The 24,798-nt window shown below is 43.8% G+C and overlaps 1 protein-coding gene across 2 annotated transcripts in view; it reads left to right on the top strand.

Annotated features, from left to right (window-relative positions):
* Positions 1–621: 621 nt before the first annotated feature.
* SERHL2 (serine hydrolase like 2) overlaps positions 622–24,798 on the top strand; it is a 41,489-nt gene continuing 17,312 nt past the window's right edge. Inside the window, exons 1-4 of one of the 2 annotated variants that reach the window (XM_053258503.1) lie at positions 913–1,279; positions 3,339–3,407; positions 4,385–4,518; positions 24,658–24,795. In XM_053258503.1, coding sequence (XP_053114478.1) covers positions 24,681–24,795 — 115 coding nt within the window. In that variant the 5' untranslated portion in view covers positions 913–1,279; positions 3,339–3,407; positions 4,385–4,518; positions 24,658–24,680. Of the gene's footprint in view, positions 752–912; positions 1,280–3,338; positions 3,408–4,384; positions 4,519–24,657; positions 24,796–24,798 lie in introns of those variants that run through there. The other variant, XM_053258505.1, reaches the window with a different exon arrangement.

Raw genomic sequence — 24,798 nt, 5'->3', positions numbered from 1 at the left:
TATCCAGTCCCCTACGTTTTATGACAAGGAACACGTCGGTGAAGTTGAACAGAAGAACCAGATCCCGCCCTCCCGCATCGCGGTACCCCGTAAGGCTTCGTTCGCCCCTCCTCCCAGCCCCTTTCCTGAAGACACTTGAAGAAACAAAGGAGATTTTGCATGCTTGCTTACTTACTTACTTCTGCGTACGCTTTGGACAGAAAAAAAGGGAAAATTCTCCCGCTGTTTCATCTGTTAATAGAGTGCCCTGAAAGTTTGCAGCAAATGGGGGGAAATGTTCTCAAAATACAACTTTGAAAAGAAGTGAATGCCCGTCTTTCTCTCTGATTGTGGTTCTTTTTCTTTTTTCTTTTTGGTGGGGTGGGTGGGTGGGAAGGATAAATAAATAAATTACTAAACTGGATTCCTTTTGCAAAGTTAAAAAAAAGGTAACCGCCAAAGCAGTTTAAAAAAAAACACCATAAGCAAACAAAGATTTGGGGACTGAACTCTCCAATAAGCGAATTTGCTTTAGGAAAAGAGTCCTGCACGGCTGCAGTCCCAACTTCCCGGCCTCCGAGTTTGCACTCTGAAAACAAAACCAAAATCCCGGAGCAGCAGTGACGCGGAATCCTCTCCGCACGCGCCCTGCAGCAGCAGTTACAGCGCGGGTCGCGTGCGGGAAGCTCGCGCGCTGAGTGAAGTTTCATGCCTGGTTCCAGGAATGGATACCTAAGGGACCGCTCGCAAGTGCCATCCTCAATCAGAAACGGTGTGTGTGTTGGGGTGGTGGTGTTATTTCCTCCTCCTCTTTCTCCTCTCGGTGCTCCCCTCTGGCTGAGCAGAGGCTGCATTGTAATCAGGGGTGTAGCTATCACTGAGCGAACGGGTTCGGGCCCTTCAGCTCTTTGAGGGGGCCCCAGCTCCGCCCCTCCCTATTTTCTTTATTATCTCCCTCACTCTGAGGGGCCAGCAGGGAGAGGGGCGAACTCGGCCCCTTCTCGCCTAGCTGTTCCCCTGACTGTAATGCAGATACCAGGAACGTGGTTGAAAATAACTCCTGGAATTAATAATCACCTCAGCAGTTGCTGATAATTAGCGTTTGCACCATGCAGTTTTCTGCAGTGAGACGGGGCCCTTCAGGCATTCCAGCCTAATCTGGAAAACTTTCATTAGCTATATTTTTATTAGATTTGTATTCTGCCATTCCTCGAAGGAGTTCAGGGGGACATATGATCTCTAAACACCCACATATCCTTTTATCCTTACAACAACCCTATGAGTCAGGTTGGGGTGAAAGGTAAGCCCTTTCCCCTCATTACCTTGTACTGACATCTGGCGTTAAGATGTCTTTACCTGTTTTTGTGTGAATGGCTATTTGCGTTCATGGTAAAAAAATGCAGATACAGCCTCACTGGACTGCAGGATACAGATAGGAAATGTACTGCTGTACCTGCGTTCAGCTTAACGTGTGAATAACAGTACCTGTATACAGATTTGTCTATGGTGTATGAGTTGCTGAACATAATATGTGAATAGGGCTATAGTATCTGGTGTAAAGTAATTGTATGACCAAGAGGAGATGTAAGTCTTAGCACAAGTCCAATGCTTTAATAACCACACTGCAGTGTGGTAGGTAAAATCAAATTGCAAAAGGAACTTTAATGCTGTGGATTAGAGAGGTATGCTAGCCAACCAATTAAAGAAGTTGTAATTGTTTTAATCACCTACCTTTTAACTGCTCAATCAATCAATCAATCAATCAATAACAGACTCTATTTAAATACACTTATACAGTATTGTATATTGCCAAAATTGCAACAGACATATTTTTCAGATATTGAAGGAAAATTTATATCTTATAATTTTGTATTTTAAAAAAAGTGTTTGAAAGAAAAGTAGTTTAAAATTTGTCCTCACATACTTAAATTGGCCCACACAGATTGAATATATGAATACGAAACTAGTTTACCGGGTCAAAGTATTGGTCCATCTAGGTCAGTATTGTCTACTACATTGACTGGCAGTTGCTCTTTCAGATAGGGGTTTTCCCCAACATATTAAAGTGTGCCATCGAGTTGGTGTCGCCTCCTGGCAACCACGAAGCCCTGTGGTTGTCTTTGGTAGAAAACAGGAGGGGTTTACCCTTGCCTCCTCCTCTTTAGTATGAGATGATGCCTTTCAGCACCTACCTATATTGGTGCTGCCTGATATAGGTGTTCCTCATAGTCTGAGAAACATACTAGTGAGGATTCAAACCAGCAACCTCTGGCTTGCTAATCAAGTAATTTCCCCTGCTGCGTAGAGATGCCAAATTCTATCCATCTCCAGCACAGCATCCCTCCAGTGGTTGTTGCTGGTGTCTACATTATATTTCTTTTTAGATTGGGAGCCCTTTTGGGACAGGAGACCATCATACTTCTTCATCTATGGAAGCCTCTTTGAGAACGTTTATTGAAAATCAGTATATAAATTTCTGTACTATTAGTAGCAGATTGAACCTGAGATCTTCTGCATGCAAGACATACTGTATACTTTAATTGAGCCATGGCCCCCTCCCCAAATTAGACCCATTTAAGCCTAGTTAAGGCTGCCATCATTAATAGGACCAGACCACTGTACTGACACCCTGGGCCTCATAGTGACACATCCACAGTCTTCAAATAGCAGAAATAAAGAGACTGTTAGATGTAACATAAATTAGGTATGCCAATTTAGCATGTCCATTTTGTTTATTCATAACCTTAATAGTGTTTACTGCTCCCTGGCCTTCTGTATTAGCATTGTCCTTTGGTGTGACTATCATTCAGTGATCATCAAAAGGAGATCATCTACAAAGTATACCTACAAAGTGGTGAGGCAGAAAAGGTTTATTGGGTGAGGTTTCTCTTTCTACAAGCAGCTGTGATGGGAAAGGCCATATGATAGGCTTTCTCCCCTACCATGCAGCCATGAAATGTACAGCTAGAAAGCCATAGCATGGATAAGGTAGAAATGTGCATGTAGTGCAGGAATGCCTGGAATTTTTTTTTACTGTAGCTGGAGATCACCCAGCTGAATAGGAAAGCTCATTTTAAATAGAAAAGTACTTGCCCATTCCACCTGGTGATCAGTTGCAGTAAACACTTTTAAATACTTCTGAACTTGCTTCTCCCCTACCTGTGCTGTCTAGGATTTGGAGACCCTGGTTAAATTAATGAAAGCTGTAAAACTAGCAATAATGCTAAAAATACAGCACAACTAGAGACTACTTGTAGCATTCCCTAGATCCACATTTCTTGGGGACACTGGCATCAGAAAACAAAATCAGTATTATTTTTAAAAACTATTATATGATTTCTATGTTTTTATCTTCACAGCTTCCTTTAAGAATTCTTGAGGTATGAGATGCTGAGAATGGAAAGATCAAGTCAATTGTACTCTTGCCAGTAAGTATAGTAGTGGGTCCTTTCACAGAAGCTGTGTTTAGGCCCCTCCCCTCCTGCTCTAGGACCACATCAATTCATTAAGGAATTGTGACACATGCTTTCCAGTAAAATGATGCCTTGATGAATGCTGGCAGAGAAATTACCAAAGTCTGTGAAACATACTTCTCATTGTGTAAGAATCAAGAGGCTGGTGGATGCCCAACTCGGATATGAACAGGATATGAATTAAATATCCTATCCTGTGTCCAGGACTACTTTCATCTGACTTGGACATCCTTGCCTCCATTTTCCTTCTCTTCTTCTGTTTCTGTTGTATCAAATTTTAGATACAAGCTTTGTGGGACAGGGGTCTTACAAACATTGCATATGTTTATTTAGACATATAACTTATTTAGAATGTTATTTATTTGATGATGTTTTGGGAATGTCCTAGATTAGGGTTTATTGTAATGTTTATATAGGATTCCTATTTGGCTTGAATACCTGAGGAACCACTTTCACCATAGAAACTTGCCTGTCTGCTGTTTTATTATTGGAGGATTTGTTCCATATCCTGTTACACTGAAGAGGTTCAGCTAGTGAAGATGCAGTACAGGGCCTTCTCAGTGGTGGCACCCCCAGGTTGTAGAACTCTCTCCCTCATGAGCCCTAACTGGCCCCATCATAATCAGCTTTTAAATGGGCAGTAAAAACATATTCCCCCCCCCCCACAACTCCTGTTATGCTGCCTCATCATGGCAGGGGGAGTGTTCCTGGGAGGGCTGAGCAAAGTACACCAGAAAGTATACTCCCTCTAGGGTCACCCAATGCGTGAAGGTCATCCCATCTGCCCAGCTAAAGCAAGCAAGCACATATATTGGGCAGTAGTGATATAGGAAGGTGCTGGAGGCGGACGGTCACTTTAGTGACAACGACAAAAGCATCATTTCATACAGTGCAGGAGAAAGCAATGGTTAACCACTCCTGTATTTTACCAGGAAAACCACATGGATAGACAAGATAGAATGATTGTCGATGTAGTGCCGGATGATGGGCCCCTCAGGTCGGATGGTACTCAACATGCTACTGAGGAAGAGCTGAGGATCTTTCAGAGTACCGATGGTATGACGAGGTAAGGTTAACGTCCTTTTGGACATTTAGCTGCTGGTGTTTTATTATTTTATTTTATTTTTTTATTTTATTTTATTTTATTTTATTGATATACCGCCCTTCCAAAATGGCTCAGGGTGGTTTACAACAGAATAAAAACAATTAAAACCAGTTAACAATTAAAATCAAAACTATAAAAACTGAATAAAACCAATTAAACATTCAAACAGCTAAAACCCTGGAAAACCAGGGCAACAATTTAAAACAGTTTGCAGCAGTTTAAAAACCCTGGAAGGCCAGGCCAAACAGATAGGTTTTAAGGGCTCTCCTTAAAAGACATTACTGAAAGACAGTAATGAACTCAAATTATGGATTTCTGCTGGGAGTGCATTCCATATCCCAGGAGCAACTACAGAAAAGGCCCACCTCTGAGTCGCCACCAGACAAACCGGAGGTAACTGGAGACGGACCTCCGCAGATTACCTTAACGTGCGGTGAAGATCATGCAGAAGAAGGCGCTCTCTAAGATAACTTGGACCTAAGCCGTTCAGGGTTTTAAAGGTAATAACCAGCACTTTGTATTTTGCCTGGAAACATATCGGCAGCCAGTGTAACTATTTCAAGACAGGCATAATATGGTCTCTCTGGGTTGCCCTAGAGACCAACCTGGCTACTGCATTTTGAACTAACTGAAGTTTGTGAACTATGTACAAAGGCAGCCCCACGTAGAGCACATTGCAATAGTCAAGCTGGGAGGTTACCAGCTGATGCACCACTGTTTTGAAGGCATCCTTTTCAAGGAATGGGCGCAGCTGTCGAATCAGCCGGAGCTTATAGAAAGCTCTCCTGGCCATGGCCTCCACCTGAGATACCAGGGTGAGGCCTGGGTCCAGGAATATTCCCAAGCTGCGCACCTGCTCCTTCTGGGGAAGTGTAACCCCATCCAGCACAGGAAGAGCTAACTCACCCCTCAGATTCTGAGCACCCACAATGAGCACCTCCATCTTGCTTGGATCAGCTTCAGTTTGTTATCCCTCATCCAGCCCATTACTGCAGGCATTTAAAGAATGAGTGCCATTTCCTGAAGATGAAAAGGAGAAGTAGATTTTGGTGTCATCAGCGTACTGATAACACCCAGCACCAAACCTCCTGACCTTACCCAGCGGTTTCATGTAGATATTGAAAAGCATTGGTGACAGAATGGAGCCCTGAGGGACTCCATATAACAGTTTCTGTTTTGAGGAGCAACTGTCACCAAGCTCCACCATCTGGAATCTACCCAAGAGATAGGAGCGGAACCACTGCAAAGCAGTGTCCCCTATCCCCAACTCCCCCAGGCGATCCATGGTTAATGGTATCGAACGCCGCTGAGAGATCCAGAAGAACCAGTAGAATCACATTCCCTCTGTCAGTTCCCCAGAAAAGGTCATCCATCAGGCTGACCAAGGCTGTCTTGAAATGGGTCTAGATAATAAGTTTCCTCCAAAACTGCCTGGAGCTGGTCGGCCACCACCTTCTCAATCACCTTGCCCAACTAAGGGAGATTGGAGATTGGCCTGTAACTATCCATTGCTAAGGGGTCCAGGGAAGGCTTCTTAAGGAGCAGTCTAACCATTGCCTCCTTCAGACAAGGAGGCACTCTACCCTTCCTCAGCGATGCATCTATGATATTAACTAGACCACCTCCAACAATCTTCCTGCTAGATAGAAGCAGCCAAGTCGGGCAAGGATCCAGAGAACAGGTGGTAGGCCGCACTGCACCAAGCAGCTTGTCCACATCCTCAGGAGTCACAGATTGAAACTGATCCAACCTAATACTGCAAGAAGGATTGCTGGACACCTCCTCCATAGACCTTGCAGAAATAGTGGAGTCCAAGTCGGCCCGAATATAGAAAATCTTGTTCGCAAAGAACCCATTAAAAGCATCACAGCAGAATGACCCTGAGGACTGATTTGAAGTAGAAGGAGCAGAAACTAAACTCCTCACAACCCGGGATTGCTCTGCTGTGTGTGAACCTGCAGGCACAATGCGTGCAGACCAAAATATCTTTTTTGCTGCTCGCACTGCTATCGCATAAGTCTTCAAATGGGTCATATGCTGCATCCTGTCAGATTCGAACCAAGTTCTCCTCCACTTGCACTCTAGTCGCCTACCCAACCACTTCAGCCCCCACAACTCCTCAGTATACCAAGGGACCATTTTTGAAGCAGGTTGGAAGGGACGCTTAGGAGCTATCATGTCTACTTCCCTGATGAGTACCCTGTTCCATATTCCCACCAGGGCATCAACAGAATCACCAGCCAAACCAACATCCTATGTTTGACTGCTTTAATGTGTTCTTTCTACACAAAATTTGTTTCAAATTGCACTTTTATTTGTATAATTGTTTTATTACATGTTGTTGGCAACTTTGATAATCTCTTTAATGGGACAGAAAGGCAGGAAATAAATATTTTAAGTAAATAATTACATACATTAAATAATACTGTTTATGGTTATTATTATAATACTCTTTTTTCATAAGCCTTCTTATGGGGTATAAATGTAATGGATGAATACATGATAATATGCACTTGTACTGCCGTTCTGTTTCCAAAGCAGAGGAGTAAACACACTTCCTGGATGTCCCTAGGAAACTCCATTAGCAGGGCATAATGGAGTTAGTCATACCTCATTCTTTGAAGCCTCTGCTAAACAAGCTTCCCATGGAAGTCCCTTTGTTAGGTGTGATGGCTAATAGTCCTTGAGATTAGAATGTAAATATTAAAATGTCCATTAACTTTCCCATTGAAATATATGACCCTCCCCCAGTCCAGAATGGGGTCCCAAAGAAAACTGGGAGCATAGTTAAAGGCAGAGAGCTTGAAATCAGTAAGTTGGAATCACTGCAGCATAGGAGAGGCAGAAACTGCTAGGAGGTGGTAGTAGTGAAGGAGCCAGACCTACTGCAGGGGAAAAGGATGAACTATCCTTTGTATTCCTTTGTGTCTGTCTGTTGCTGGGCTGGGTTTGCATAGACTTTTGGACTTGGTTTTTTCAACTTTTTCTTGTACTTTTGCTCAACTGATCTTTTTTCGATTTTTACTTGATATTACTGCACTGTTTTAGAATTTAGAAGATTTTGAACCAAGTACACTTTTTCTGGTTTTCTTTTTTTTTACTGTTTCAATAGTCTCTCCATTATTTTTCCCAGCCCATGCCTACTTGCCTAAATTGCCTTACTATTCTACCTTTTTATAAAGCTGAGAGACAGAGGATCCAGTGATTGGGTGGAGTAGAACCAGTCAAAAGAACTCTATTTGGTGGAAGAGTTTATTATGCACAGACTGGGCCTGCTGAGGTGGTACCCTCCACAGCAAGCATGCCTTTCAATTAGACATAGGAAAAAGCTATGTCTATAGCCTTTCCCTAGAAAGACCCTCTATATAAAAAGAATGGATTTGCACAATGTATTTTGAGTGGAGAGTACCAGCCTCTCATTTGGGCTCAATGACAGTAGACAAAGAGGATGTTTCTGTCATAACATACTGGACTCCAAAGCCTGACACTCTCCATTATTGGGCAACGAAGGAGAGGATGATGAAGGCGTTGTCCTGCAAGGATGGAGTGACAGTTCCCCCCATACCCTCCATGCCCCCCAGCACAAACAAAATAAGGAAATGGGCACTGCCTCACAAAGAACTTACAAAAAGCCTATTGTCCTCAAGGAATGGGGTCATTAAGTTTGAAGTTTGGAAATGGGCACTGCCTCACAAAGAGCTTACAAAAAGCCTCCTCAAGGAATTGGGTCATGCAGTTTGGAGCCCAGTCTAACTGCTGTGGTTTTGTGGTGGGTGGTGGTGGGTGGTGGTCTTTATGGCTAGTTTGCCACTAATTTGTCTTTTCTTATTCCATTTCACCGGATGCTGGCTCTTGAGCAGCTGTTAACTAGCATAGAATTTGTTATGCACTGTTCCCTTACCTTCTGGACTTCAGAAAAGGACACTTCTCAAAAACGAGGGGACTGGTAAGAAAGAAGTTGAAAGGGAAAGTCAGGAGGGTCAAATCACCCCAGAAAGCATGGGACTTAGTTAAAACCACAGTACTAGAAGCACAGTTGGAATGTATACCAAGAAAGAGGAAAGGTACCACCAAGTTCAGGAGGATGCCGGTGTGGCTAACAAGCAGAGTCAGGGAAGCTATAAAAGGGAAGAAGACTTCCTTCAGAAAATGGAAGTCCTGTCCAAATGAAGAGAACAAGAAGGAACATAAACTCTGGCAAAAGAAATGCAAGGACACAATAAGGGATGCAAAGAGAGAGTTTGAGGAACATATAGCTAGAAGTGTCAAGGGGAATAACAAACACTTATTTAAACATATCAGAAGTAGAAAACCTGCCAGGGAGGTGGTTGGACCCTTAGATGATGAGGGTGTGAAAGGGATTTTTGATGATATTGCAGAGAAGCTGAATGAATTCTTTGCATCTGTCTTCACAGCAGAGGATACTGACCATATACCCTTTCCAGAATTGAGTTTTTCAGGTTTAGCGGCTGAGGAACTAGGCAAATTTGAGGTGACAAGGGAAGATGTCCTAAACTGTCTTGAAAAACTAAAAATTAACTAATCGCCAGAGCTAGATGGTATCCACCCAAGAGTTCTGAAGGAACTCAAATGTGAAATTGTCAGTCTCCTAGCAAAAAGATATAACTCGTCCCTACAGTCAGGCTCTGTACTAGAAGACTGGAAAGTAGCCAGTGTGACTCTGATTTTCAAAAAGGGATCTAGGGGTATCCAGGAAATTACAGGCCAGTCAGCTTAACTTCAGTGCTGGGTAAATTGATGGAAAGCATATTTAAGGACAAAATTGTTAAGCATATAGAAGAACAGGCCTTGTTGAAGGAGAACCAGCATGGCTTCTGCAAGGGAAGGTCTTTCCTCACTAACCTTTTGGACTTCTTTGAGAGTGTCAACGGGCATGTGGATAAAGGTGATCCGGTTGACATAGTATACTTGGACTTCCAAAAAGCTTTTGATAAAGTTCCCCACCAAAGGCTCTTGAGTAAACTTAGCAGTCATGGGATAAGGGGACAGGTTCATGTGTGGATCGGTAACTGGTTGAAGGACAGGAAACAGAGAGTAGGAATAAATGGACAGTTTTCACAATGGAGGTAGGTAGGAAGTGGGGTCCCCCAGTCACCGGTACTGGGACCAGTGTTCTTTAACTTGTTCATAAACGATCTAGAAGTTGGGGTGACCAGCAAAGTGGCCAAATTTACAGATGACAGTAAACTATTTAGGGTAGTTAAATCTACAGTGGATTGTGAGGAACCCCAAAAAGATCTCTCCAAACTGGGGGACTGGGAGACAAAATGGCAAATGCTGCTCAATGTAAGCAAGTGTAATGTGATGCACATTGGGGCAAAAAACACCAACTTCACATATACACTGAGGGGATCTGAGCTATCGGTGACTGACCAGGAGAAAGATCTTGGGGTTGTGGTGGACAGCTCATTGAAAGTGTCTCCGTATCATCTCAGCAGCTGTGAAAAAGGCTAATTCCATGCTAGGAATCATTAGGAAGGGGATTGAAAATAAAAATGCTAATATTATAATGCCCTTATACAAATCTATGGTGCGGTCACATCTGGAGTACTGCTTACAGCTTTGGTCACCGTATCTTTAGAAGGATATTGTAGAACTGGAAAAAGTGCAAAAGAGGGTAACCAAAATGATCAGGGGCTTGGAGTACCTTCCTTATGAGGCTAGACTACAGCATCTGGGGCTCTTTACCTTGGAAAAGAGGCAACTAAGGGGAGACATGATCGAAGTGTATAAACTTATGCATGGAGTGGAGAGGGTGGACAGAGAGAAATTGTTCTCTCTCACACACAACACTAGAGCCAGGGGTCACCCCATGAAACTGAAAGTCAGGAAATTTAGGATTGACAAGAGGAAGTACTTTTTCACACAGTGCATAATTAATCTATAGAATTATTTGGAATCTATGGAATTCAACACATTAATCTATGGAATTCAACACATGGGATGTGTTGAGGGCCACCAGCTTTGATGGCTTTAAAAGGAGCATAGATAAATTAATGGAGGACAGGTCTATCAATGGTTACTAGTCTAGTGGCTGTGGAACACCTCCAGCCTCAGAGGCAGGATGCCTCTCAATACCGGTTGCAGGGGAGCAACAGCAAGAGAGAGTGCATGCACATACCTCTTGCCTGTGGGCTCCCCAGAGGCATCTGGTGGGCCACTGTGTGAAACAGGATGCTGGACTAGATGGGCCTTGTGCCTGATCCAGCAGGGCTGATCTTATGTTCTTTGTCACTGAAGCTATCCAGCAGTATCTTTAATTAATGGTAATGAAACTTAAGTGGTTACTCTTTTCATGAGGTCCACTAGTATGAGTGGCTTTTTGATCCTGCATTTGTGGAGACATCATGATGCCTGCCTCTCTAATTGGCACCATTTGAGGTTACCTTTGTGTTTACCCTGTTTTGTTTCTGTGAAAGAGGGAAAGAAATAATACTAGAATACCTTTAAGCTGGGGGCATCATTATCTGGGAAATCTTGTGTTTGTACTTCTAGTATTAGCATTCCAATGTGTCTAGTAACATTGTATTATTTGAACTTGAAAGGACTGGGATCAATAGTTGAGAGGCGTAGGGTGCTGAGGGTAATCAAACAAGAACAGATTTGATTTTCCTTCAGAAAACATCACAAAAATGTGAATGCTAGGCACCTTAATAACTCACATTTTGGGAAATGCTTTTCAGACCCAGGCATGTTGAAATCCAGTGAAATTGCTGTGAATGTTATGAAAAACCTTCATCTAATGATTGTACATATACTTAGAGATCCTTCTGGTGAACGAGAAAAATGCTAACTGGGTTAGTGTGTAGCTCCAACACTGGCCAAATTCCATTTCTGGAGTTTGAAATTCTGGAGAATTTCGGTACACAGATTTTTTTAGAGATGGCAATGGCATGCTCTTTATCAGTGGAGATCTTAAGCTGATGAGTGACCTCCTCAGCTGGACAGGAGGAGCTATTTCAGAAAGTACAAGTCTTCTAGTTCTGGCTCTGGGTAGGCAGGACCATTCACTGTATCTGGGTTAGTTAACACTTGATGCATGATAAACCCCAGGGTTAAGGACTTATCTTTCTTCTTTCACCATTTCTCAAATAAAACTATTGAAGAATCAATTATATCTTGATCTTTCTCTACACAGCTCAGATGGTGGTGGTTTCAATAAGAGGACCAATAACTGTCTTAGACAATGCACCCATTATACCCCAAATAAGCCTAATTAGCAGCTTCACTTGTCAACATGGTGCCTTAGCCTCTTGCTTCTTCAGCAAAGCTCAGCAGACTAGCATGTGAAATTAAATGATATTTTAATATTAACAACAGCAGTTCCATGCCATTGGCTGTAGTCTGAGATATCATGAAGGCAATGATGAGGGGGCATTGCAGAATTAGTGAAAGCACCGTCAAGAGACAATCTGCAAAAGCACATGGCAAATAGCAAGAGAAACTGTTGCCCTAGAAACACTCCATAAATACAGGCAGCTGTAAAATTTATAGGAAACTGGTGGGCAAACACAAGGAACTAGAATCATAGATGTGGCCAAAATCCACACATCCATGGCTTATACTGGCCAGAGATTTTATTATTTTGGCAAGAAAAGCTCTAAACTCTTAGCCAACCAAGTGCTCAGAAAATTAAATGGCACTAAGGTGAATGTTCTGTCTGAGCCAAGCAACAGTAAGGTTTACTCCATGCAAGAGATTATTAGCTGGTTCATGGGCATAGCTAAGGGAGAGGGGCCGGGCCCTGTGTTTGCTCCCTCCCCGGCAGCCACTCTGAGTGAGAGAGATAATGAAGAAAAAAGTGAGGGGTGGAGCTGTGGTGGGGCCCTCAGGAGCTGGGGGCCCCTGGTTCTTTGAACCCATCTGCTCAATTATAGCTACACCCCTGAGCTGGTTTGTGAACTTTTACTCCCATTTATATTAATCTAATCCCAACACAACATTTTGGATAAATTCAGATTATGGACACTTGATCCAGCTCACCAGTCTGTCCTCAACAGTATGCAACTGAAGAAGAAATCAGAAGCATATGTTCAAAGCAGAAAAATCAGAAAGCCCCTGACATAGTCACAGGAACATTTCCCAAATATATTGATTCCTTTCCCTCTTTAACAACATTCTGGACAGTGGCATAATTCATGATATATGGTGCCTTTACAAAATTAAAGGGATACCCAAGCCAGATACAGATGTGGAGACTTATTGTCCAATCAATTTGCTTAACCAAGATGGCAAGATGTTTCCACTAATCCCGATGGCCAGTTCAAACACAATTATCTCTATATTTATATGAACAGTCCAGGTGGGCATTGTGCTTAGCCATTGCATAGGTTACTAGATTCCCAGAATACTCAACAATGTCAACTTGGCTAGAAAATTCAGAAAGCTGATAACTGTTGTGCCGCCAGAAATGCACAAGCCTTTGATAGGCTTGAACTGACGTTTTAAATCCAGCTATTAGGCAAGATGAATGTGGGTGATCCATTCTTGCATGGGATCTCAAGCCGTAATCAGGACCAATTTCCTAGATTTCAAGATAATTAGGTTTCACAGGAGGACTGAGCAGGGCTGCCCTTTATCCCTATTGCTTTTAAAGCTTTCCTTGGAACTTTTAGCAAATCTAATTCAATCTACATCTGATATCAGAGGGGTTGAGCACAAAGGCAGGACCCTGGCTGCCGATATGTTTCTGGGCAAAATACAAGGTGCTGCTTATCCTATATAATAAAAGGCTAAGTGAGTGGCCGTGGCTTTGGAATGTTGGGGATCTGCGTCCCTGCCTCCCTGGGATGTTCTGGGCCTGCACGAAGCGCAGGCCCAGAAGAGCCCAAGGGACACAGGACCTCAGACACCAGTGTCCCACAGCCATGGGCGGCCATTAGCCGGTGTGTGGCAGCGGGGGAAAGTGGCCGAGGCAGCGGCAGAGCCGCCGCCTTGGCCATGAGCTGCGGCACGGCGAGAGGAGGCCGAGGCAACCAGAAGCGGCTGCCCTGAAAAAGGCAAGGGCAATGGCGACGGGGGAAGACCGAGACGGGGGACAGGGAAGCTGGGCGAGGTGGCAGCGAAGCCGCCAACGAGGCCCCCGCCCGCTCACAGCCGTCGCCCCCGCCTGCTCACCCGCCCTCCCAGCTGCCCAAAATGAAGCTGGGCGAGGTGGCTGCGAAGCCGCCAACGAGGCCCCCGCCCGCTCACAGCCGCCGCCTCCTGCTCACCCGCCCTCCCAGCTGCCCAAAATCACCTTCCCCGCTCCCCCCCCAAAAAGATTAAGGGCGAAAATGGCCCATGAGAAGGTCGCCGCCCCCGCCTATCGCCCTCCCAGCTGTCGAAGACCACCTTACCCGCTCCAGCCCGAGGGAAAAGAGAGGAGCTCACGAGCAGAGCTCCTCTCTGTGCTAAGTCACTGCTCAAACTGCCACTATGGACGCAAAGGACGCCTATTGCGTCCATTGCGACAGTATGGGCAGCAGCTTAACACAGAGAATAGCTCTGTTCCCGAGTTCCTCTCTTCTCCTTCGGGCTGGAGCGGGTAAGGTGGGCTCCGGCAGCTGGGTGCGTGGGAGGGCGATAGGCGGGGGCGGCCACCTTCTCATGGGCCATTTTGGCCGTTATTCATCCACACACACACACACACCCCAAAAAGTAAAAGCAAAATAAGGAAGAACAAAAACAGAGACAACAACAAAACAAAAAACAAAAAGAGAGAGGGGACAAGGGGGGAAAAAAGAGACAGGAAGAGAGAGAGAGAGAGAGAGAGACAGAAAAGACGGGATAGAAAGCTAGCGCCCGTTATCATAACGGGCTTAAAAATACTAGTTACCGATAAAGCCCTAAACAGCTTAGGCCCTGGGTATTTAAGAGTACGTCTTCTTCACCATGAGCCCCACCGCCTGTTAAGATCATCTGGAGAGGTTCGTCTGCAGTTGCCGCCAACTCGTCTGGCAGCTACTCGGGAACGGGCCTTCTCCATTGCTGCCCTGGACTTTGGAATGCACTCCCCATTGAAATAAGAGCCTCCTCATCTCTGGCAACTTTTTAAAAGGCACTGAAGACACATTTATTCACCCAGGCTTTTAATTAGAATTATAGTTTTAAAATTTTTAATACTTTAATGTTTTTAATGATTTTAATTGTTAATTGATTTGATGTCTTAAATGATATTAATTGTAAATCGCCAGATGCAAGTTGTAGGCGGTATAGAAATATTTCAAATAAACAAACAAACAAACAAATAAATAAATAAATAAATAAATAGGACTGTATTTCTAGGGAACATTCTGCTTTGTGTTGGTGAGGGTGCTCTATCCAAGGCTCTTACTTCTACATGTGTTTGCACAAGAAAGTGGCTGAGTTTTAGGCAGATATATTTGATGAAAGCTATAACTGATTCCTGTTTCCATGTTAGCCCTCCTCCTATTTAATGAAACATAAAGACCAGATTGGGGTGGCCCAAGGTATCAAGGTGCTTGAGGCAAGATGCCGAATACTGGCCCCCTTTCAAAACTGACCCTTTCAAGCTTTGAAAGCAGTGGAGTGGGTGGAGAGGAGGGAAGGTTGTCAGCAAGCAAAGAGAGGCGCACCTTGCAGAGCTTGCAAAGTTCAGATTGGTCCCATGAGCCGCTCCAATAGTGGTGGTGGGGGGGTATCTTGCCACCCTGCTGGCACCTCAGTAATCTGCCTCTTGAAGTGACCACTTCACCTTGACTCATGAAAGGATCGCCCGCCCCTGCATAAAGGTCTAATTTTGTTCCTCTTAGTTGTGACTAGGTTGGAAACAGATCTTCATTAGAGGGCAGGCGTCAGGGACATTTTTTGGGGTGGCCCAGAGGGCTTCTTGAGGAAGGGAGGGCTTCTTGAGTTACCCGCTCTCTGGGTTACCTAGGACAGCACCTTCTTCGGCATGATCCCCACCGCACATTGAGATCATCAAGAGAGGTCCATCTCCGGCTGGTCTGGCGGTGACTCGGGAGCGGGCCTTCTCTGTAGTCGCTCCTAGGCTGTGGAATGTGCTCCCTATAGATGTTTGCCAGCCTTCAACAGAGCCCTTAAGACACATTTCTCAGCCAGGATTTTTGTACTCTTTGAAAGTTCTTTAAATTTTTAACTTGCTGTTTTTAACAGTTTGTTTTATTTGGTTTTTCTGGTGTTTATTTTTGTGAACTGCCTGGAGCCTTTGGAGTCAGGCGGTATATAAATTACATAAATAAATAAAGGGAAGGACAACAAAAATCAGGTAGTTGGGAAATGCTGTTAATTAAGCTGCTGTCTTCCTGCATCAAGTCATCCTTGCTCAGTATATTAGCTTCTCTCTCTCTCTCTCTCTCACACACACACACACACACTCTTGCAAGATACAACAGTTCCTGTTGGTGCTTAATATGATTCTCCCTTGTTAGGTGTATTACGGAACATTCACTTTCCTCAACCTTTTCCCTTAAATGAACATTGATTCTCTTGTGATGATGTAATGCTTTGATCATCAAGCTTGTACAGGAAAATTCATTTACTAGGATTCTTTTGAATGAGGAGGTACGTGATATTCACAGCCTTACAGTAAGATCCTAGTTCCATTAAGTCCATCAGGCTTTTTCTTTCTTTCTTTTTGAAAAAGTGTTGATTTATTTACCTTTCAACCTTTTTGCCTGCTTAGCCAAACTGACAAAGGATGTTTATATAGAAAATGAAACTCTGGTGCTCCATTTGTTCCAGTTGTTACAATTTGCTCTCAAAATCTGTGCTAAATTTTGTGTTAAAGGTGTGTGTGTGTGTAAGGGATGTATAATTATTAAGAATTTTGTGCTAAAGGAATGGGAATATGTGAAACAACAACTGCATACAAATTGCCACCTTAGTTCTGGCAGAGCTCTTGTGCAGCACAAATTCAACAGAAATAAAACTTTTCCTGGCATGCAGATGAAGTGCTGAGGAAAATTTCATTGCCTAATTCCTGTTTCTGACACAAGTGTTAAAGACACAAAAGCACTGCCAGAAAAATTGTGGCTGCCCTACTTTAAAAAAAAAAAGTGAATGGCTGCCTGGCTTTTGCTGCAGTCAAGAAAATGGAGCCTGTCTCAGTATTACTGAGTACTGCACACTCTGATACACATCTCTAGTGACTCCTGCTGTTCCCTGTCATTTTTACTAGCCTGTTTGAATGCATGCTCTGTCTATGGCAAGAGTGGCCAATCTGAGGCTCTCCAGCTGCTATCAAACTACAACTTCTATCATCCCCAGCTGCAGTTTATTGTGGTTCAGGCTGACAGAAGTTGCAGTCCAACAAGAGCTGGAGAGCCCCAGGTTGTCTCAGGGGGGCAGAACTTCCCATAAGCATTCAAGGCAGTTCCCCCTTATTTTGCTGAATTCCGCTCTGCCGAATGCATCTCTCCCCCAAAAGTGTCTCCTCTTCAAAAACAAACAAACAAACAAGTTTAGTGAGGAGTTGTTCCTCAAACATTCCCTCTGTCTGCTCCCCTGGGGTGGCCACCCCAGCTCTTTGGCAGCACTCAGGCTTTCAAGACTGGAGTTAGTAACCCTTCGTGGACTCCAGAAGATGCTGCTTTTGACGTCTGTGCTGGTAGCTACAATTTATTTTATGTTACATGACATGTCTATCATTTGCAGGGCTGGAGGAGAGCTGGTCTTGTGGTAGCAAGCATGACTTGTCCCCATAGCTAAGCAGGGTCCACCCTGCTTGCATATGAAAGGGAGACTAGAAGTGTGAGCACTGGAAGATATTCCCCTCAGGGGATGGAGCCGCTCTGGGAAGAGCAAAAGTTCACTCCCTGGCTTCTCCAGGATAGGGCTGAGAGAGATTCCTGCCTGCAACCTTGGAGAAGCCGCTGCCAGTCTGTGAAGACAATACTGAGTACTTCCAGTGACTGTTGCTGGTGTGTGTCTTATGTTTCTTTTTAGAATGTGAGCCCTTTGGGGACAGGGAGCCATCTTATTTGTTATTTCTCTTTGTAAACCGCCCTGATCCATTTTTGGAAGGGCGGTATAGAAATTGAATAATAATAATAATTATTATTATTATTATTATTATTATTATTATTATTATTATAGACCAATGGTCTGACTCAGTATATGGCAGCTTCCTATGTTCCTATGGTGTCATGGGTTGGCAGCATCGGACACCAGCTGAGGTTCACACTCCAGCAGGAGGCTCACTGCCAACCCACAGAGTGACAGCAGTTACCCTCATAAGGAAGGTGCTCCAGCCCCCTGATCATCTTGGTTGCCCTCTTCTGTACCTTCTCCAGTTCTTTAATGTCCATTTTGAGGTAAAGTGACCAGAACTGTACACATTACTCCAATGTGGCTGCACCATAGATTTGTATAAGGGCATTATGATATTATTATTAATATTGTTTACACAGTCAGACAGGTGTTATTGACTGGTTTGTTTTATCCAGACATCGAGTCCTTCCCAAGGACCTGGGATGGCTGAATTTTATTATCAATGTTGTTGCTGTTATTATTATAGATATCGTCGCAGAATATAGGCTGTTCCCAGTAAAGTTGCTTTTTGTAATTGGCTGATGGTGATTTCTGTGGCCCCTATGGTGTTGAGGTGCCCTTCAAGGTGTTTTGGAATTGCACCTAGGGTGCCAATTACTAGTGGGATTATTTTCTTCTTCTTCTGCCACAACCTTTCAATTTCAATTTGTAGATCTTTGTATTTTGTTATTTTTTCTGTTTCTTTTTCTTCTATTCTGCTATCCCCTGGTATTGCTATGTCGATTATTTTGACTTGTTTTTCTTTCTTCTCAACTACAGTTATATCTGGTGTATTGTGTGACAGATGTTTGTCTGTTTGTAGTTGGAAGTCCATATATATATCCCATTCTTCCTCCAAGGAGCCCAGAGTGGTGTACTACATACTTAGGTTTCTCCTCACAACAACCCTGTGAAGTCGGTTAGGCTGAGAGAGAAGTGACTGGCCCAGAGTCATCCAGCTAATATCATGGCTGAATGGCAATTTGAACTCGGGTCTCCCCGGTCCTAGTCCAGCACTCTAGCCACTACACCACGCTTGCTCCATTTTTGCATCTTAATTTTCTACAACTTTTTCAATTTTGTGGTCCCACCAATTTTTGACTACAGGTAGCTTGTATTTTTTACAGATGTTCCAGTGTATCATCCCTGCTACCTTGTCATACCTTTGTTTGTAGTCAGTCTGTGTGTTCTTTTTACAACAGCTGATTAGGTGGTCCACTGTTTCATCTGCTTCTTTACAAAGGCAGCACTTGCTGTTTGTTGTTGATTTTTCTACTTTTGCTCTTATTGCATTTGTTCTTAGTGCCTGATCTTGTGCAGCCATTATTATTATTATTATTATTTGCTGGTCAATGACCGAATAAACTTATAACTTATTATTATTATCACTATCATCATCATCATCATTTACATAGTCAGTCAGGTGTTATTGACTGGGTAAACAACAACAACAATAATGTAATGTATATAATAATGTAATAATAATAATAATAATAATTATTATTATTATTACATTATTATATACATTAAAAACAATATAAAAAACAACAACAATTAAAACCATTTAAAACCAATTAAAATACTTTAAAAAAACAACAACACTTTAATATTAGCAGTTTTATTTTCAATCCCCTCCCTAATGATTCCAGGCATGGAATTGGCCTTTTCCACAGCTGCCAGACATTGTGTCAATGAGCTGTCTTTCAATGAACTGTCCACCACGACCCCAAGATCTCTCTCCTGGTCAGTCACCTACAGCTCAGACCCCATCAGCTTATATGTGAAGCTGGGGTTTTTTGTCCCAATATACGTCACTTTACATTTGCTAACATTGAACTGCAACTGCCATTTTGCTGCCCACTCCCCCAGTTTAGAGAGATCCTTTTGGAGTCCTCACAATTAGTTGTGGATTTCCCTACCCTAAATAGCTTAGTAGTGTCATCTGCAAATTAGTCCACCTCACTTCTTACCCCAACTTCTAGATCATTTATTAATAAATTAAAAAGCAATGGTCCCAGTACAGATCCCTGGGGGAACCCAACTTCTTACTTCCCTTCCCTCCCTTTAGAGAACTGTCCATTTACACCTACCCTCTGTTTCCTGTCCTTCAACCAGTTACCAATCCACATATGAACCCGTCCCCTTCTGCCATGTTTTCTCAAGAGTCCTTTATGAGGAACTTTGTTGAATGTGTTTTGGAAGTCCAAGTATACTATGTCAACTGGATCACCTTTATCCACATGCCAGTTGATACTCTAAAAAAACTCCAAAAGGTTGGTGAGCCAGCGTGGTGTAGTGGTTAGAGTGCTGGATTAGGACCGGGGAGACCCGAGTTCAAATCCCCATTCAGCCATGATATTAGCTGAGTGATTCTGGGCCAGTCACTTCTCTCAGCCTAATCTAATTCACAGGGCTGTTGTGAGGAGAAACCGAAGTAAGTAGTACACCGCTCTGGGCTCCTTGGAGGAAGAGCGGGATAGAAAATGTATTTAAAAAAAAAAAAGATTTACCCATGACCTCTACATTTTCTCAAGAGTCTATGGTGCGACCACATTTGGAGTACTGCATACAGTTCTGGTCACAGTATCTTAAGAAGGATATTGTAGAACTGGAAAAGATACAGAGGAGGGCAACCAAGATTATCAGGGGCCTAGAGCATCTTCCTTTTGAGGCAGAAGCATCTGGGCTCTTTAGTTTGGAAAAGAGGTGCCTATGGGGAAACATGATAGAAGTGTATAAAATTATGCATGGAGTAGACAGATAAATTTGTCTCCATCTTTCACAACACTAGAATCAGGGGCCATTCCCATGAAACTGAAGGTCAGGACGTTTAGGACCAACAAAAGGAAATACTTTTTCACACAGCGCATCATTAATCTATGGAATTCTCTGCCATGGGATGTGGTGATGGCTGCTAGCTTGGATGGCTTTAAAGGGGGCTTAGACAAATTCATGGAGGACTGGTCTATCAATGGCTTCTAGTTTGGTGTAGGGATGTGCGCAAACTGGTTCAGTGCTCCTTTTCTGGAATTGGTTCGAAAGTCCGGCATTCGAGCCAGTTTGGAGGCGGGGGATCCTTTAAGGGGCAGGGAGGTTGCCCTTACCTAGCCTGTCGCTTTCTCCCTGCTAGCGCTCTCACCAAAAGCATTGGTGCAGGGCTGCAGCATACCTTTTTGCAGCCCCATTCAGCGTCATGATGTAAATGGCTGATGAATGTGTACGTGCAGTGCACACACGCATCAGCCATTTACATCATGATGCTGAAAGGGGCTGCAAGGAGGTACGCTTTTGGGGAGAGTGCCGGCGGGGGGAAAGCAGCAGTGCAGGGAAGGGCACCCTCCCTGCCCCTTAAAGGTCCCCCCTCTGCCTCCAGGGAGGTGGCTATAGTCCACCTCCAGCCTCAGAGGCATGATGCCTCTAAATACCAGTTGCAAAGGAACAACAGCAAAAGAAAGGGTATGCCATCACTTCTTACTTGTGGGCTTTCCAGGGGCATCTGGTGGGCCACTGTGTGAAACAGGATGCTGGACCTAATAGGTCTTGGGCCTGATCCAGCAGGGCTGTTCTTATGTTCTTAATATGCTGATGACACCCACATCTATTTCTTCTTGTCATCAGCATCAGAAAATGGTGTTACCCCTTATGCCTGCCTACAGGCAGTAATGGGCTGGAAGAGGAATCATAAACTGAAGCTGAATCCAAGCAGGACGGAAATGCTCATTGTTGGGGATTGTTATCTGCAAGACGGGATAAAACTTCCTGTTCTGGATGAGGCTACATTCCCCCAGAAAGAACAGGTTCATAGCTTGGGAGTGCTCTTGGATCTGGGTCTCATCCTGGTGCCTCAGGTTGACGCTGTGGCCAGGAGCATTTTTTACTAGCTGTGGTAAAACAACTCTACCTATTTCTTGAGGAGAATGACCTGCTAACAATGGTACACCAGCTGGTAACCTCCAGGTTGGACTACTGCAATGCGCTCTATGTAGGGCTGCCTTTGTACATAGTTCTGAAACTTCAATTAGTTCAAAATGCTGGTTATCACCTTTAAGGCCCTGAATGGCTTATCCCCACTGCTCATTGAGATAATCAGGAGGGGTTTGTCTTCGGTAACATCAGTTAATCTGGTGCCAACCTGGGATAGGGTCTTCTCTGCTGTCACCCCTAAGTTGTGGAACGTGCTCTCCGTGGATATGAGAGGGTTATCTTCCTTGGAGGCCTTCTGGAGAGCCTTAAAGACCCATCATTTTAGCCTGGCTTTTAATTACATCTAGTTTTAATTTTAATTTGCTTTTAAATTTATTTATTTATTACATTTATATCCCGCTCTTCCTCCAAGGAGCCCAGAGCGGTGTACTACATACTTGAGTTTCTTCTCACAACAACCCTGTGAAGTAGGTTAGGCTGAGAGAGAAATGACTGGCCCAGAGTCACCCAGTTAGTATCATGGCTGAATGGGGATTTGAACTCGGGTCTCCCCAGTCTTAGTCCAGCACTCTAATTACTACACCACGCTGGCTCTCGATTTAATTGTTTTTATTTAATGTACTTTTTATTTTAATGTAAACCGCCCTGAGCCACCTTAGTATATAAACTGCAGTATATAAATTGCATGCATGCATAAATGAAATGAAAATTATTTGCAGCTAAAGCTTTTCTAGTGCAATAGCTACACCTTGGGAGTTCTTCTTAGAGTTGGCTCTCAAGACTGTTCCTCCAGCCTGATCCTCCTCTAGCCTCTGCCTGCTTTGACCATTTGGCCCAAGCTCTTTGCCTTGCTCTCCTTGTTCCTGGCCTTACTTGTGTTTCCTGCCTTGCACCCCAACCTCAGCTCTGCCCTAAGTTCTAACTTTGCTATCCAGCATGGACTCTGCTAGGCCTGGGCATGGACACCTACCTGGAGAATAGATCTCAGAAGGTGGTGCTGCAGGACTACTATTCAGGGCTCCATCTTGCCCTCGAGGCTGATGAAACATCTATGCGAAACTGCTGGGAGAGGTCTGGCATTTTGGAGTTTAGTGTCATCAATATGCTGATGACATCCAGATCTATTGTTTCTTTCCATCTGATTCCAGGGACACTGTGGATGCAGTCAGTGACTAGAAGTGGGCTTACAAACAGAAGCTTAATCCAGACAAGGGTCTGGAAAGTACTGGGGAAAGTACTGTAGTTGGTTGCTGATCTAGGAATATTTAACCTGGGTAGGGTTGTAGTCCTCCCAAAAGAGCAGGTGCAGAGTTTGAGAGTACTTCTTAGCCCAACTTTACTTGTGGATAAATATGTGGTGGTTGTGGCCACAGCAGTATATTCAGCTGGTATGCCCGCTGGGGCCTTCTCTTGAGAAAACTGGTAATGTCTAGGTTGAACGATTGCAATATGCGCTGTGTGGGGCTGTCCTTTAAAAGTATGTAAAAGTTTCAACTAGTGCAAAACTCAGCAGCAAGGTTTCTGACAGGAGCTTAGGTCTTTGACCCCATTATCCTGGTGCTTTATCAACACTGCTGGTTTCTGCAAATGCTAGTTATTGCTTTTATAGCCCTAAATGGCTTAAGGCAGTGATATCTGTAGGGTCATTTCTGGTGGCATGGGCCTGCCTGCCTGTAGCAGTCATCAGGTGGTGTATTTACTATGCAGTAACTGGATGAAACAATCTTGTCTCACCTGTGAATTTTGACTTGGAGTTATGTGTTGTAATAGCACTTGTAAATAGCACTTTTTACCCAACAGGATCCAAGCTAACAGTTAAATTTGGAAATAAGAGACATTATTCCAGGTTGCTGTGTGCGTGTGTGACGCTACACAGCTGTAGTAGAAATGTACTCTACATATACTCAGAAACACCTGGGATTCACAAAGTGGTGTTGGATAAGTCACTTTCCCTTACAAGCTAATTTCCCCAAAAGTGGGGACAGCGCAAAAACAGAGTGCAGCCACCCTTAAAAATCAAACTGTGTGCAGAAAACAGCAGTTGGAGCAAAATATGCTGAAAACAGCATGTTGGAGACATTTGAGAAGAATGTTTTGAAATGGAAACCTGTTCAACACTACACTTTTATCAACCCCAAGCTGGAAGCAAATGCGCTGGAATATACTGTCATATTGTACATTGGAGGTGAACATATGAATTAAGGAAACTGCTCTGTCCTGAATCAGACTATCTCAGGCTGGCAACAGCTGTCTTTGCTAGCCCTGCAACATCATGAGATCTTTTTAAATGGAGATGCCCGGAGACATCTGCATGGACAGCTTGTGTTCCATCCATCAATGGGCTGTAGCCCCTTTCCTAGATTCCTGTCTTGAAGAAATCTTGGTGCATTATTATCCCCACCTATCGTATTCCTTTGTTCCACACTCCACAGCCCAGGGGCATTAGTTCCACTCCCTCCCACCCCTCATTGCCTCGTGATTCTGAGCCATTCCTGTCTGTGAAGGTTTTGATAAAAAGTATAATATTGGAAAGATTTCAGAAGATTGGAATCTGATTTTTGGGATCCAGTTTGATTTTTAAGGATCTTTCTTGCCCGCTCTGTTCTGATTTTGGCTAGGAATGGGTTAATAATGCTTTGCTAATGCAAATGCATCAATCTCACTCCCAAACTATTTTTCAAATGAGTTTTTAACACATCCTGTTATTTTTGGCAAAAAAGAAACTACTTATCAAATGACCATTCTGGGCTGCTCTGAGCCGTTCGGTACCGTTCCTGGTCATGAAGGATTAATAAAAGTGTAGTACTGTAATACTCAGTTATAAAATATTTCTCTCAAGTGTGTCTAACAAAGCCTGCTGTTTGAGGGATCCTGCTACCTGCTTTTTAAGGGGCCGTTCCGGCCATTCTATTTACACCGTCCCAAGGAAGTTTGGGGAAAGAGTGACCTCCCTTGTGAGAACAGAGTCTTTCAGCACAGACAAGCCTATGCATGTTTACTCAGAAGTAAACCCCCATTCCGTGGGATTTACTGCCACGTAGGTATGCATTGGATTGCAGCCTACACCTACTATAATTCCTCCAGTCCAAGCAGATCGCATTGCATAAAAACTGGCATTTGCCGGTTCCCTTTAAGTGTTACAAACGCCTTCGTTTCTGCCAGTAGGGGAAGGGCTTCCTGCCTCTATGGTTCCGGAAACTGTCGGGGAGAGAAATACTGGCTCTACTTCTAAGAGGTTGAGAGCGGGCAGTCTGTGTATCCCGCGGTGTGTGAGGTGGCCGCATCTTTGCACGAGCTACGGTA

The sequence above is a fragment of the Hemicordylus capensis genome, chromosome 5 (assembly GCF_027244095.1).
Source record: "Hemicordylus capensis ecotype Gifberg chromosome 5, rHemCap1.1.pri, whole genome shotgun sequence".
In the NCBI taxonomy this organism is placed as follows: domain Eukaryota; kingdom Metazoa; phylum Chordata; class Lepidosauria; order Squamata; family Cordylidae; genus Hemicordylus; species Hemicordylus capensis.
Note: the sequence above shows the minus strand (reverse complement) of the source record. Positions and strands in the feature narration are given on the sequence as shown.